General features: G+C 38.7%; 1 protein-coding gene across 1 annotated transcript in view; it reads right to left on the bottom strand.

Moving 5' to 3' along the window:
- Positions 1–16,077, bottom strand: part of TRPM6 (transient receptor potential cation channel subfamily M member 6) — a 76,579-nt gene that overhangs the window by 54,466 nt on the left and 6,036 nt on the right. Inside the window, exons 3-12 of the mRNA XM_053932539.1 lie at positions 15,298–15,423; positions 13,092–13,171; positions 12,628–12,666; positions 6,531–6,711; positions 5,956–6,169; positions 5,019–5,143; positions 4,041–4,212; positions 2,603–2,777; positions 1,167–1,290; positions 37–109 (exon numbers count right to left, since the gene is read on the bottom strand). Coding sequence (XP_053788514.1) covers positions 37–109; positions 1,167–1,290; positions 2,603–2,777; positions 4,041–4,212; positions 5,019–5,143; positions 5,956–6,169; positions 6,531–6,711; positions 12,628–12,666; positions 13,092–13,171; positions 15,298–15,423 — 1,309 coding nt within the window. The remainder of the gene's footprint in view (positions 1–36; positions 110–1,166; positions 1,291–2,602; positions 2,778–4,040; positions 4,213–5,018; positions 5,144–5,955; positions 6,170–6,530; positions 6,712–12,627; positions 12,667–13,091; positions 13,172–15,297; positions 15,424–16,077) is intronic.

Below are 16,077 nucleotides of genomic sequence, written 5' to 3'. Positions count from 1 at the left end.
GCATGCCAGATAAAAACAGGTCATATTTTTCAATACCTTTCAAGAGTGCCGTCAGAATTGCCAAATCAATGTCCTGTTCATCTTCTGACTCAGCATCAAATATGGTTATCTGTTAGAATTGCAGAAGTATACTGTTTGAGGTAAGGCAGAGAAGTCTGTTATTTCAGAGAAGTAGTTATTTCTTCTTTGTATGGGCTGTGGTAGATTAAATCATATACATTTCAACGCAAACAATGGCAGGGGTCCAGACACAATTTTCCTTTGTTTCAGACAGAAAGTGGTTTTTAATGCAATGGCACCTCGGGAAAACTGTAATAAACCTACTGCTGGAGTCTACTCGGATTTGTTTCCTTTTAGTTAACCTTTAAACATGAGAAATGTAAAAATGCAACATTGTTGATATTCATTCAGTTCTCAACTAGAAAACAGACACAAGAATAAAGTAAAACAAAAAATACTAAAAATGTATCGGGTAGTTTCCATTTTAATGATTATTAGTACAATTATCATTACTTGCCTATATAGTGGGAACTCCATCATACTTGAAATGCTGTAACAGACTGGCAAAGTAACTGGAAAAGGGGAAACATAAACTATCATTTTTTAAAAAGCTAAAAAGAAAGACCTGGGAAACTACAGGCCAATTAGTTTCAGCTTACAATCATGGAGCAGATCCTCCTGGAAACTAAAGCACAAGGAAAATAAGATGGTGATTGGTGACAGTCAATATGGTTTACCCAAGTGCATGGCCAGCAGCTGGAGGGAGGGGGGGATTTCCAGTTACTAGTGGTGTTTCAGAGACAAGTTCTAGCACAACTCTGTTGTGAGCAGAAGAATGGAAGGAAACCTTTCTAAATTACAAATAAGACTCTACTAGGGAAGAAAAATACAGGAATTACTTGATCTTTCTTGTAAAAACAAAGATATTTTGTCTTTCACTAAAATCAGAAAGGCTCTCATTTTAATAACAATGGTTGAAACTGAAACTTGAGAAATTAACTAAACAGGCTCTGTAGAGCTACCCAATATAGAAATTGGCACAGACACATTTGTGTTATCTTTATATTAGATATAACACCTGTGCTCATGCCAACCCACCAGAGAAAGAGCAAAAAGGGTAACAGAAAATGAAGACTTCCTAAACTCAGCATATGAACCCTACTCACAGACTCTCTGTGTTTCATGCATTCCATCAAAACTTGAAATAGACGACTAGACTCTTTGTGTTCCAACCTAAATATGTTCTGAATCATCATTAAGACCTCCTCCTTCACCGGAGGGCACAGATCCCTGGAAAACAGACATATGATCAATGACAATTCTATTTTAGATACTTCTTACCCACCCAAATGACCCTTCAGAAAAGATGAAACATAGGAGAAATTTTTTTTCCTACTTCTCTGTTGACTTAATCTGTCTTTCAACACAAAGCAAAGTCATCTCTTAGCATAAATTATTAATCATATACACATATGTTCTGACATACATATTTACTGTTGAAAATACAACACATGAATAAATTAACAGTTTTCAAAGGATTTTCTGCGAACATAGAGCTAAAAATTACTGAGTGATTTTTCTTTCTTTCAATAAAGAAAGAAAAATAGACATAAAATTAAATTCCTTGCCATTTGTTCATTAGACTTCATATCTCTCCCATTTTTGATCACATTTTTGTCTTTCTGTTAGCATTTCCATTCATATTTTCCATTTTTTTTTAATGGAAGGAATTTTTTTTAAAATGTCATAAATATAGGGAAAAAAGCAAGGGAAGAAAAAATTTCTCAAACAACACACTAGGGGCAAATGCCACATATCCAAAAGTATATTCATAAAAGACAATAAGTAAACAATTAGAATATAAAGTTTATTAAACAGTTCATTTTCTAAAATGGGAGTGAACCCAGGCCACCTCTTTAAAATTCAATTTTTTTAATTTAAAAAGCTCTTTGACTTTGAAAAACTTTTACATATATTATTAATTGGCTATGCAAACATATATTTTTATGTCCAGTTTGGATGCAACATTTTCACCAGGGTAGGTTCAATAGAGCCTGCAGCTGAGACTGGACTGGTGGTGACATAGACACCTTGACAAGTATGACAAATCTAGGCTACCACTGAGTAACCCAAAAACAAAGATGAGGAAACTTAGTCTTCCTTCTACTCCAGCCTGAGGCTCCTACAGCAGTGAACACCAGCTCTAGTCTCAAAAGTTTTGAACAATCCAAATCCAAGCCCACATACAGAATATTGATAGCTGGAGACATGGATGAGCTGAAACAATAGCAAATACTCTGGGAGTCATCCATGAGTGTGTCTCACCAAAGGTGAGAAATTTCGTAACTCAGAGTAGCTACGTGCAGTTTTCCCTCTTCAAAAAAGCCACAGTAATTTTGGCAGAATAATTATCTCAGCGCTAGTTTGAGGCAGGGAAGAAAGGAACTCCATCCTCCCACCACAGAAATTAAAGCTGGCAAAAGACCAGAGGGGCATCATTACTAGAAGCATTAGAAATTATCTCAGCAGTTTTGAGACAGGGGTTTGTAGGTGCCTGCCAGCGTGGCAGACCGAGAAGGAGGAGCATTATGCCACTACTCACCCCGTGTCACCCGTGTGCTTGTGGGCAAATGCCAAGATATCTGCAGCTCTGCCAGTGCCCTCATAGACCACCACTGGCACAGCTGGGCTGGCCCTCATGTACTCCCACACCATCAGGATCACACTGGGGCCTCCTTCCAGCACCAGCCCGACTATGGGAACACCTTGGCCCATTCCTGTTTCAAAACATACCTAACCACTTACAAAGAGATCTCAGTCACACACACAAAAGTCAAAACATCTGGGGAAAAAATACTTATATGTGGTTAAACATGGAGAGGAAATCATCTGTAATCAATCTTCACTATCTGTAATTTCACTTACATCTTTTAAGACTTTCAGAAAACTTCTTCAACCAGATCAAAAAATATCATTAAAAACTACTGAAAAAACTGCGAGCATCAGGAAGAACATCCTTCTAAATATCCCTCTTCCCTTATAATAGTTGTCACATGCAAGGACATTTGAAACATGTTCAATAGCCATGTATTTACCTACACACATAGAAAAGTAATCAGGTATTTCTTGAAGTGTTACTTCAGCAGGGCAGGTTTTTCAAAAAACAGAAATTAATTTCAAGTACAATGCAATAGAAGTGAAAGTAAAAGCCTGACTTGCAAAAGCTCATACTAAGAAAATCTAAGAGTTGAAGTAAGAAGCTCTATACGAGAACATGTTAAAAACTGGGTTGGTTTCTAAGTTTGTCAATTCTATTATGTGATCAGATAAAGGAAGCAACATCAACATCATAATACTAACGCCTTTTTAACATACCTCAAGATTTGAATGACTAGGTAAGAACTAACTTCCACAAATAATTTGTACAATCTAGTGCATAAAAGGAAACAATTGTCTATGTAATAAACATATATTTAATTATTTCTTTACTGTAATTTATTTCCTCTATAAATAAACGGTGGAAGTAATACAATCTATCAAACACTGGCTAAAGGTTTTACTTCTGCAACTACTCTTCATTGCTGTACTTGAGGAGGTCACAGGCTTGCAATAGAGGAGTGATGAGGGCAAAAGTAGTTAACATGGTAAAAAATATTTTAATTACACTGAATGTAGCAATCTTTCCATCTCACAAAATGCTGAGGAAGTATCTAGTGGTGAAATAGCAATGACATGAAACTGTGAAGTGAGCAAATGCTATAATCTGAGTAATTTATAAATAATCTGAGTCATTTAGATGTCTCTACAACTGAAAAACCCATTTGTGAGTTCATCCAAATGCATAATGCTTTATAAAAATGCTGTCCTTTTGATTTTCCTAAGTTTTAGAGTTCAAGACACATGCAATTAACAACATTTCACCTCAGTGAAAGCTATGGCAAATCAAGATGCACAATATGTAATATGAAAATTCAAGTACCTCCCCATCTTTTAGGACAGGTTTTTCTGCCATAAAGCAGATATGCCACAGCAATACTCACTTGTGTGTATTTTTTGAAGAGATATGTACTTCTCTAAATTCCTTCTGAGCATCATTTCATTCCCATACTTGCCTACTGTCCCATCATCTGCCAGTAGAAAATGAGAATGCATGCTGTTGAGAGTACTCAGCTTGCTGAGTGGGTTACCAAGAGTCTGGTACAGGCAAACTACCTGAGAAAACCAAAATAAAAATGTCTTCAAAGAAACCAACCAATCAAAGAAACCAACAAAATACAACAATTTGTGCTCCTTCACTTATATCTGTTTCTTCATGACAGTGTGGCTGCTCAAAATTCTCCATCATGTTGTTTTGAGCTACTCAAACATTTGATTCTTAGCATTTGATTCTTAACAGCAACAAACCCATAATTAATACCTCAGAAAATACTTCTGATTAGGTTTGCAATCCTTAGAGTCACTTCCTGACATTCTTTGCAACAACTGGAACACCATGGCACAGTTTCCCTGAGTTGAATTCCCATTAAAAATACATGAGCTAACATTTATCAGGAATGATTTCACCTTACTACTTAAGTATTTTTAGATACTTGAATAGATTATGCGCTCGCATAGTCATAGTTTGTGAATATAAAATAGACTGTGAGTAAAATAATACACATATATAAATAGCTTATTTGTGTACACTCCTAACCTGACTGTTCATTCCAAATCTTAATATAGAAAAACATAATTTACAACTACAAGAGAGTTACCTACATAATTATGAAATTTAAAAAAGGAACGGCAATTTCCTGTAAGAAGAGAAGTATTCTAAAGCTATTCATTTGTACACAAAAAGCAAAACGCAGTGCCTCAACATGGCACAGAATTCTGTTGCTGAGTAAAAGCTAAGCTTCTATTATAATGAAAAAAAGATCAAACTAGTGAAGTTAATCTAGAAGAAAATCAAGTATGCAAGAAAATTCTAACATCCCATGAACACAAAGGCTTTTGTTATTAAAATGCATCCAACTCACATCTTTTCCAACAAGATCCCTCTGATTATCAATGATACCCCATGGAGGAATCCCAATAGCACAGATCTTTCTCAGGTGTGGTGAGGCACGGCCTTTGAGTGCATCCCCCACATGCCTGGACACTCCTAAACAGATAAGCAAATTATAATTTTTCTTCTATATTCAGAGACCTGCTACAGGACACCAAGAAAGGTTTCACATCACTTCATTTGTACTGTAGTTATGTTTCAATGAAAACCAAAGCATTGTACCTAACTTGTGTATTTGATGTACCCTTCACAGCTCAGGTGTAATGTACCATTGCTTCAAACTCAGCACATATTTCTAATTATTAATACTCTTACATGTTGCTAATGGTGCTTTTCACATCCATAGAACTTCATTAGTTACATAAATGACCAGGATAGTTCTCCTCTAAGATCACCAGATTGAATAGCAGCTAAAGAAGTAAAACTTTCAGTTCCACAGTTTACTGACCCCTCTGAGTTTTTGAGAGTAGTTCAAAGGGATTTTCAGCTACTAATAGGCTAATTAATGGATTCTCCTGATCCAAAACTTTATCAATTACAGAACACAAGTTAAATTGAGCTTTGAAAATTGTTTCAAAAATCCTAATCATAGTCCACAGAAGCTGAATATTTTAATGAAGCAGATAAATTTACTGCAAATAAGTTCTGGCTATATGCAGTGTTTCTCAATACATATAGAATACTCTGCCCTTTAATTAAAATATGCAGAATGCCTGTCTGCAGCAAACTAACATGATCCCACTCTTTGAATTACGCACTACTGCTTATATAAGAATGGCTTCATTTTGTATTGACATATCACCAAATGCCAGTTAATTTCACTCTATTTGACCTAAATGTACATGTTGTTATGCAGAAAAAAAAAACACTAAAAGGAAAAGTGAAACAAAGAAAAATAATTACACTACCACTGTTGATGCCTTCTGTAATTATCCATGCTCCTGTAGACTCAGCGGCCTTCACCAGCCCTTTGCTGAAAACCTGCTTGACCTTTGAGGGAAGCTTGAAATTTTGAATGCCTCCATGAACAGAGATCACTAGCTTTGGCAATTCCATCTGCCATTCTTTAACCATCAGGTGCAGCAGATGATCCAAATTGCTATCATAAGAAAGTCTAATATACTGGAAAGGAAAATAATGGGTAAAATAAACATCTTTTAAATACTTCAGAAGAAGAAACTGCAACACATTACAAAGTTCTAAGCATTAATGTCCTGCAGATTTGTGAAGGACTAGAGCTGTCATACTACCCTAACATGATAGCACAAAAATGCATGTGAGCAATAGACAGTGTATCCCTAACCACAGTGAAGTTCAACATAAAAATATATACACATTTTAATCTGGTTTACTTTTAGATTCCCCTGCCCTCTTGATACAATCAATCTGATATGCATCCAATCAAATTTTTGCCTTTCTTTGCCTTTCTTTTCTTATGCTGAAATTACAAAAACAAGACAGACATAAAGACAGCACCTATTACCTTAGCATGATAAGTGTGGTCTCCATCTTGAAAATTTATTGTACCAAATGCATCTGTTGGACTCATTTTTGTGTGTTTTTGAACAGACCATTCTCCACCATCACTCTGTGAGCCAGCCTGATAAACAGGCCAGCTGCATTCTAATCCTGAGTGTTCTCCAATCAGCCGTCCACAGCAGCACCTCACAATAAAAATACAGAAATTATTTTATATCAGACTTGCATACAGTTTAGGATCTACAAGTGAATAGCCCAAATAACTTCCTGCAAAGAAAAATACTGAAGTTGTCTCACATGGAATGCAGTAAAAATTAACTGTATTGAAAAAAATTGCAACAATAGCAAAGTAACATTGAATTATATCATAATTATGTTTAGTTGGATATAGAACTTGTTTTCTACCTGAGGAACACTTATAAGATTGGGGGGCTGAACTAGACAGTCTTCAAAAGTCTCTTCCAGTCCATACCATGCTGTGATTCTATGTGGTTCTGTAACTGAGAGCCCTCTATAGAAATTCTGACCTGAGCAATGCAGCTTATGTTCCCATTCAAAGGAATGTTGTAGGACACTGAGGTTTGCTATGAGTATTACCACTGGCTATTCTTAGTACTAAAGAAAGATCTAGGAGTTATCCTCAACAATCAGAAGGAGAATTTCAGAGTGACCTTTATGTTAACTCTTGGAAGCCAGCAAAGTCCGTATACCAAATACATGGATTGAAGTGCAGTATTGAGGGAGATTGTCATGGTTTGGGTATGGTACCCCTCAGTTTAATGCTCCCACTGAGACTCGTTAAACCACACACTGCTCACTCGCTCACGCCTTTCCCTTCCCTTCTCCCTGCAGTGCACTGGAGAGAAGAACTGGAGACACAAAAGGTGAAGATTGCAGAATGAACTGGAAACACCAACGAGATAAGAGAACAAACAGTAACAGCAAGAATACTGATAACAGACGGCACAAGAAATGAACATTTCACACAGAAACCCCTCAACAACAGACAATACCTAACCCCTCCCTTGGTCACTCTATGCCAACCCAGAAGGGCATGATATGACTCTTGAGAATAGAAGGACATGTGATCTGACTCTTGGGAATAGTCCTATCAGGGCCAAGAGTTGGACTGGGATCATCTGCCTGGGGAGGTGGTGGAGTCACCATCCCTGGATGTGTTTCAACAAAAAATGGATGTGGCACTTGGTACCATGGTTTAGTTAAGGTGGTGTTAGGGCATGGGTTGGACTTGTTGATCTTGAAGGTCTCTTCCAACCTAGTGATTCTGTGATTCTGTGATTCCTCAATTTAGTGTTCGGATTGAAACATGTCAAACCATGCATCTTCTCTCACTTCTCCTCCTCCCCCTGTCCCTCTGTTGAGGCTGGAGAGGAGAACTGGAGGCACAGAAGGAAAAGATCATGGGCTGAGATAAGAACAGTTTGCTGGAAACAGCAGCGAGATAAGGAAATGAAAAGCAACAACAAACTGATGGCAAGGGGCACAAAAAATGAACAATTCACATGGAAAACCTGGCAATAGAAAAGACAACACTACCTCCATCCAGAAGGGACCCCTCCTCCCCAGAAGAGATTCCATTCCCCCCAAGCCTTGGCAATGACCTGACAGTGGTAGAGAACAACCTCTGGGTCCTAGCCAGGCCCCTGGTTGGCTTCTGCAAGTAATTAACCCTGTCCTAGCCAGAAACAGGACAGAAAGATACCAGAAACTCAGTTAGCATTAAAGCTTTGCACCTGGAATAATAGCTGAAATTCCAATTTCAATCATTACTCTCATACAGGCTTCAACAGGCTTCAGTCTCTCCTACAGGATTAACTTCAGTGTAATTTATAGTGACAGCTGACAGTCCAGGTCTCCTTTAGACATTTCAGAAGTTAATATACCCTAGGAAATGGAGATAAATTCTTCACTTTCCCTCTTTTAAGAAACCAAACATCCTTCAACAACCCAAACACAACTGCCTCAGGCCTCAGCTGTAGCACTTGTCCATTTAGGGGCAGGTTAGATGTAAACATCTGCGAGACTCTGGAGATGTGCATTCTAAAAGAGAGAATTTTCAGTGGAGATGAGTGAGAACTAACTGGTGACAAAAAAGTCAGATTAAAAAAAACACAACCAACTACAAATCAACCAAAACCAAACCCCAAAACAACCGGAAGGAAATGAAGGAGGTGAGCTGCTTTAGGAAGGTATTTCTTGATACCCAGAAGCACTGGGTCTGCACTCCATTTTTCAACCCAGGCAAATTAGGTTTGGTTGATTCAATGCCATGCCAAAGTAAACTGGAGAAGGAAGTCTCCTACACTCTGGGACACAGGGCTCAAGGTGGAGTTGCACTAGCAGGCTGAGATGATGTTTAGCACAGGAGCACTTGTTTCACACACATGTCAGGCTGCACCCCAGGGTCCTGAGGGAGGTGGCTGATGCCCTTGTACAACCAGATTCCAAGGCTGTGAAGATCAGGGTGTCCCCAATACTGGAGAAAGGCAAATGTTATGCATGCCTTCAAAAACAGGAAAAAGCCACCCTGTGGAACAACAAGTAATAAACAACAGGCCAGCCATCTGGCTATAAGTCTGAAGTAAAACCAAGGAGTGAGACCTCCTGGAGCCCACATCTGGCCACATGGAGGAGGAGACAATGACAGGAAGCTGTAAGCAAGGTATTACCAATGGTCAGTCAGCCTCCCCCCCCCCACCGCCTTCTGCTACATAATTGTTGGGATGAGAGGAGAGCACCTCCTCTCATCCAGGCTCTAGCCAGGCTTCTGTAGCTGGGCTATGACATTATGGTGTGGGAGGGATGCCAGGCTGGCAGGCGTGGACCTGGCTGGGTGATGGGCCAATATCAAGAAAGGTTCCTTGGGGTCTGTACGGGGCCTTTCCTGTTCAGCCTGTCCACCTGCCACCCGGAAAAGGGGATGGAGGGAATGTGCAGCCCTAGGGGCAGGGCAGCTCTGGGATACGGTCCTGGGTGTCAGTGGGCTGAGCCAGGGCCATCCATGTGCCTGGGCAGCAATGAGGGCCACAGGTGCTTAGGGTGGTGTGAGCAGGACATGGCCCGAGAGACAGGGGACAAGCAGGGTCCGTCCCCTCTACGTGGTGCTTGTCACCCAGCCCCTGTCTTGGTATGACCTCCAACTTTAGTCCACAACACAGAAGAAACACCAGCAAACTGGATAGGTTTCAGGGGCAGAGTGACTATTCTGGTGACAGATGGTGGGGCTGGAGCCCTTGGTCTCTCAGAAGAGGCTTTTGGACAGGGGATGGTTCCGCTGGGATGAGAGATGGCTTCAGGGGCTCCAACAACACACCCAGCACTGATGGGATGGGATGCAGAAAATGTAGATTGGCTCTTCAGTGACACATGGCAGAAGGGTGAGAGGCAGCAGCACAGCTAAAACATGGAGTCTGAAGCTGGAAATAAGAAGAAGCCTTTTTTCCAGGAGGACAACCCAGTGATGGAGTCAGGACCTGGGGAGGGTGAGTCATCTCCATCCTTGGGGTTTCACAGAACTGAGTGAAGCATCTTCTTCTGACTCCCCTGGCAGAGCATACTGGAGACCATGTCCCTGACAGTCTGAGTTACTCTGTGATCCTATGGATATGTGGATATGCATTGATACAAAGCATCTTTGCAATGACTTTGCCTTTTTTTGCCTCAAAAGCTCACCAAGCTACCAGAGAAGGTGGGGACATCATCAGTAACATAAAAGCATGTTACTAGAAAACACACACTTTGAACAACAAGGAAAACCCAAAGGGTCAACACTAAATAAAAGTAACTGCAGGAGTCAGGCTACAGTATCCAGTGCCCTAACAGACAGCGATTTAGAAGCTGTGTCTAAAACTTATGCCTTAAAGGTGAGATATATAGATAAGTTGCAAGAACATCTCAGATGTATAAGGGTGCAGAAAATTGACACCTCACTTCTGAATACTCATATAGTGAGTCCATTCTAACTGCTGTCTGGGATGTTTCTGTGAGTACTGCATAGAGTACTGCAAGAGTACAGACTCATTTCAGCTCACCAGGGGAGCATGGACAAAGATGCTGGTAAGTTGCTCAAACTTGATTAGCAACTTCTAAATGGAGTAATTCTACTTAGAATTAGTTGCATAACCCATTCGCAAACTGCTTCCATTCACAAACTGATTGCAAACCTTGGAAGTTCTCTACAAAATAAATCATTAGGAGATTTTATCTGCCTACAATATTAGGTCGAATTATATGCCTATATTTGATGTAGGCATCAAGTATATCCACATGATTTTTTGACTGTTGTGGAAAACTACAGAACTCAGGAGGCCCAAAACCTGTTCCATTGCTGATCTAATAAATACAATATAACCAACCATAACAATTATATGGACATTATTTCTCCTTGTTAGGAACAGAAAAATTCTCCTAGAACAAAGCTCTCTGTACACCTTGAGATGCTCAAGAAGACAAGAACAGTTAATATTTGGAAAATACACTTGCAATATAAGAGCTGACTGAAATGTACATTAGACAACCACACACATTCTGCAAACATAGACAAACAAACTGGATTCATATTAAACTAAACAGCATGAAAATACTCAGCAAAAACTGAAAGAAAAAACTACAAGATAAAAGACACACAAAGATACAGGATGTCTTGACAGACAGGTGACATGTCTTGACAGAGAAAGGTGAAAGAAAAAAAACAAATCCATCCAATTGAGTGCATATTTCCTGTTTCTCTTCTTCCCTCTCCTAGTTGTGTTCACATTCATGCAGCTAAACTGTGTTTGATGAGGAGGCTGATTTGGTGAAAGCTCATTTTTTGGTTTTCCACTTCTGTGGGTTAATTTTTGTCCTACTGATCTTCTCTGATTAACAACATGGTTATTCTAAGTGGAGAGAGGGGGAGAACCACAGAACTATTGTAGTCTTGATTGAGATGAAATTAAACTACTGTATTATGAAGGACAATGTAACTTTAGTTGCGATATGCAGCTGAGTATCTGCAGGTTAGCAGGAAGCATTAAAACACCCCCTGCATTTCTTTTCTCAGAAAGACCTGCAAAAATCTTTGAATATCAATTCTTCTGCTCTAAAGCAAGATATACACGAGACCATTCCCTTAGAAGGAGCTCACATTTTCTGAACAGAAACACAAATCAGTTGCCTTACAATGCCAGCACCATTCTGCATATCAGCCCTCTACAGTAATTTGATTTCATGAGTAATTTATTTACTCTTTGAAAAGATGACTCTTGTAAATCTCAGAAGCAAAATGAAATGTGAAGCATAATGAAAAGGCAGATAATCATGGTAACACGGATTATGGGACTTCTTCACACCAGCTTGCTAGTTACCAATTGTTGCCTCAGCTATCAGATGTCTTTAACATAAATCAAATGAAAGTTGAACTTTTTGTTCCAATAATTGATATTGTATTGTCATAAATATACAGTACCAAAATGTGTTTGGTAATACCATCTGAATAACAAATATTGGATTGAAAACAACTATTTAATACAGGTCACAAAATACAATTTCCCTGAAAATAACAGAATTTAAAAGCACCAAAGTAATGAAATTTTTGTTGTTTGCCTTCCCAAAAACAGGGACTCAGAATCCTCACTGTGGAGAAGATGAAAAATCTTCAAAAACCTATTATCAGGGATATTTCTTTTACCCTTTTTCTTCTCCCTTCATTTTCTTTTTCTTTCCATAATTCTCACTGTTCTCTATTGCTATAGACTCACTCTCCTTCATATAATATGGGATATAGCTGGAATTGACTCTCATTTAAAGACACATTTCTGCCTTTCATTCCTGAGGAGGAGAGTAAAACAAAATCATGTACACAAGGTATTTGGGTAGAATTTTCTATTGCAAATAAATCAAAGGTTATCACCACCTTTTATTATAGCATTTTTATTACACTATTTATTCTACTTATTCCAAGCATTCTCCAGCACATTCCTAGAAATGCTGCTCTGACCATAAAACAAAAGTTATATTTCTCTTATCTTTACTTCCTTGACTAGGATTGCCTATTATTAGGTTATTATAAAAATAGTACATATATATTTAGGCACTCTTACCTGATTAAATTCTGGCACACCTGGCATCCTGTAGGACATCTGTTATGAAAAGTGGACAATTAATATATGCTTGTGTAAAATAAGACAGCTTTAACATTATTCTTAGAGTATCAGTTCAACTGTGATCAGCAGCAGTAATTATTCTGAGGAAGAGGAACAATGGTGCAGCAGTAACTCCATGTAACTCAGTTTCTTAATTGGATACCATACCTGTTTGTTACCACACTGAGAGCAACAAATCTAAGAAGCATAGTAAGGTTAATTGCTGCCAATTTTTAATTCAAATAAACGGTGTCTTATAAAACAGATTGGGGATGGGGTCCATGAAAACCCATAGACCAGCAATCATTGACTGAGACACTAAAACACACCACCCAAACCAATCACAATGCCCATAAAAATTATTCTGATTCTTTTTAAATATACCAGGGAAAAAAAAAAAAAAAAACAAATCCTTGCTTTACCTGTGTGGTTCTTTTGAGCTGGGAATAATGTGAGCACATTCTCTTTTACTGAAGACCTCTTCAATCCAAGATTTGGGGGGCTAAAAAGACATTTCAAATATAAATGCACTCCTGAACTTCTGAACATGATGTCAAAAATTGCACTGTAATGACAACCCAGTATATAGATACACTCAGAACTATTCCCATCATGTTATGTGTAAGACTACACGCTGAAGCTACAGCTCTGAAAAGTCCTAGCCCTTCAACTCCGAGCTTTACAGAATTCCCCAAGAAGATCAATATTTAAATTTATTGCCACCATGAGAATTATTTAGATGTTCTGTCAAACACATGTACAAAAGAGAAAGTGCCAAGGATTGATCAAAATTGCTTTAAGCATTACATTCTTCTTCTGGCAGAAGACTAGCAAACTGCAATCTTACTAAAGCTGTGTCAAAAAAGGAAAGATTTTCATTTTACCTGAAACACATTGTTGAGTCCTTCTTTTATTATTCTTCACAAAGTCAAGAACAGATGCATTCTGGTTATATTTTGCTGAACTAAGTCTAGAGTGAAATGCAAAAACAGGGGCCCAGAGTGGATAATCGATGGACTTTCTCCCCTGCCTCCTGGAGTGCTGCGTCAGTGATGGCTGTTAAAGCTCAGCAAACAGAACAGGCACTATGGCATACAGATTTTTTTCAAAGAATCTCCCTCGAAATTTTTGAACCTTTCTCTTCAGGTTTATCAGGATCAAATTCCCTGAAAGGAGCAGTAACTGCTGGATGCTGAACTTTGAAATCTCTGGGGACTTAAATAAGTAATTATTCTTAATTTTTATAGGTAAAATCTTCACTTAGTATGTACAATTTACAGCAGAACCTTAACATTAATTTCTTAATCTAAGGCTTTGCTTAGATTTTTAGACTGACTATATCATTAGGAAAAGGGGTTTGAAACTTCATGCTTTTTTAGTCATCCATGACTTCATGGCTGGGCAAATAAAAATGGAAAGAGGAGACTTCTGAACTGCAGACTTTTCTAGCTCTCAAGTGTAGCTCTTGATTCCTAGTTTTGTAAAAGACTTCTGTAGCATGTACATCTCCTTTCACAAAACTCTGATTAATATCCTGAAACTGGCATAATTTAATTAAATTTCAACAACAAAATTAAAATCTTCCTTGTCACTACAATGAGGTGCATATATCTCAGCCATCATTGACATGTATCCTTTTCATCACCAAATACTAAAGGAGACCAAAATACAACTACACACTCCCTCTGGCTGGCAAATTTCTGCTCTGATATACCAAAGACCTGAAGCCAAGTTTATATTGCAGCTTTCCTCCTGATTTTCCTCTAAGGAAGTCCAGAGACCTTTGTTTGGGACTTTTGGTTTCTCTTTTCTCACCAGTCTGAGGATTAGGTTTGCTGCTTATAATTCTCTGCCACAGAAGAGGCTTTGGAGATTTCTAGACTGATTTAGTCAATGGAGTGGCAAGAGTTTGGCTCTGAAATTTAAGGCACATGAGTAGTTTTTAGAAAATTGCTTTTAATCACTTTTCCAATATCTTTGATGTCTGAGATCCTTGCATAATATGGTATTAAAGGGAGACTGTCAGGTCAAAATGTTCAAAAATTAAGGTTTCTAGAAGTAAAGAAAGAGATCAGAGTGTAATATATACGGAAACATACGCACCACCCATTTCTTTAAAATTCTTTCTGTTGAGCAGTGAGAGCAGACAAAACCTAAAAAATGCAGCCTAGCACAGACGTCCTTCAAAATGCAGGGGTGCTATCAGCAAGGAGAGTGACTGTGCCACCATCCCAGTGGGGTGGCTGGGCAGGTGCACAGAGCTTGGCTCACCAGCCTCCAGGGACAGGGCAACGCAGCCCTGTGATGCCCTGCTGTGCTGCTCCCCTCACTGATTTCATCACCACCCATCCAGCAAAAACACATGAATGCTTCAATTTTTGCTTCTGCTTTCTTCTGCCTCAGCCCACACACCTTTCCACAACCATCCCTGCCAAGGCTTGTCGAAGCCAAAGTCTGTAAATGCACTGTGACAAATAAACACTGCCAAGCAGGAGGTTAATGTATGCTCTCCCTGCTGTGAAATTAGCTTTACCAAACCAAGAGTGGCAGGAAACATTCAGCTCCTTCAAGACCAGACAATAAACACTGTTCACTGGTCAAATACCAAACTCAGGAAAACTAGGTTACGCCATCAATATGAAACAACAATCTTTTAGTATCCTTGGCTGTACTTAAGCCCGCTTTAGGGTGAAAGGCATAGATACACGTATTTCCTAATGAAAGACCATGCTGCTCTGGACGCTGTTCAATTCCCTGCAAAAGAAAATTAGAAGGCACACATCTGTGCGGCAGAATAATTTCATCCTTTATTGAAACACAATCCATTTTTGAACAAAACAACAGCAATTGCTTTTAATGACACACTGTAGCTCCAGACAGGTGCAGATAATTACAAATCACACAATGACTAGCCAGTTTACATAACAGGTTAGTTCATTTAGGCAAAGTACAGTTGTGCTGGAAACTAGGCAGAACAATCAAGTTGTAAGTAGCTTACTGAAACTGCAACAAATTTGTACTGATAACAGAGAAAAACAGTGCCTTAGCCAAAACAATACTGTAAGAGCTGAAAAGTTCTGTCAAGTACAATACTTCAGCTCTGCATACACTCTCTGTTTAGTGAAACCAGTACACAATGTCACTTCTAAAGAGCTGGGGTTTTCTAAAAGATCTTAACTACTAGTGCCTATATTTCTATTTCTGCATTGTTTAACATGTTTGTCAAAATATTAGGGGAAAAAAAAGTTATGCATCATATACAACTTTTATACAACCTTTTCTTACCCTCAAAATTATTAGATTAAAGCAAGCACTCTTTAAGAAAGCAACAGATGGTCGTGTAGAATAGAATTGCCTCAGTACTCAAGCATACAGTACCTATAAAGAACCTTACTGATGATGTCAATA

Source organism: Vidua chalybeata, chromosome Z (genome assembly GCF_026979565.1).
Source record: "Vidua chalybeata isolate OUT-0048 chromosome Z, bVidCha1 merged haplotype, whole genome shotgun sequence".
Classification (NCBI taxonomy): Eukaryota; Metazoa; Chordata; class Aves; order Passeriformes; family Viduidae; genus Vidua; species Vidua chalybeata.
The sequence above is the reverse complement of the archived record's forward strand: the minus strand, read 5'-3'. Positions and strand labels throughout refer to the sequence as shown.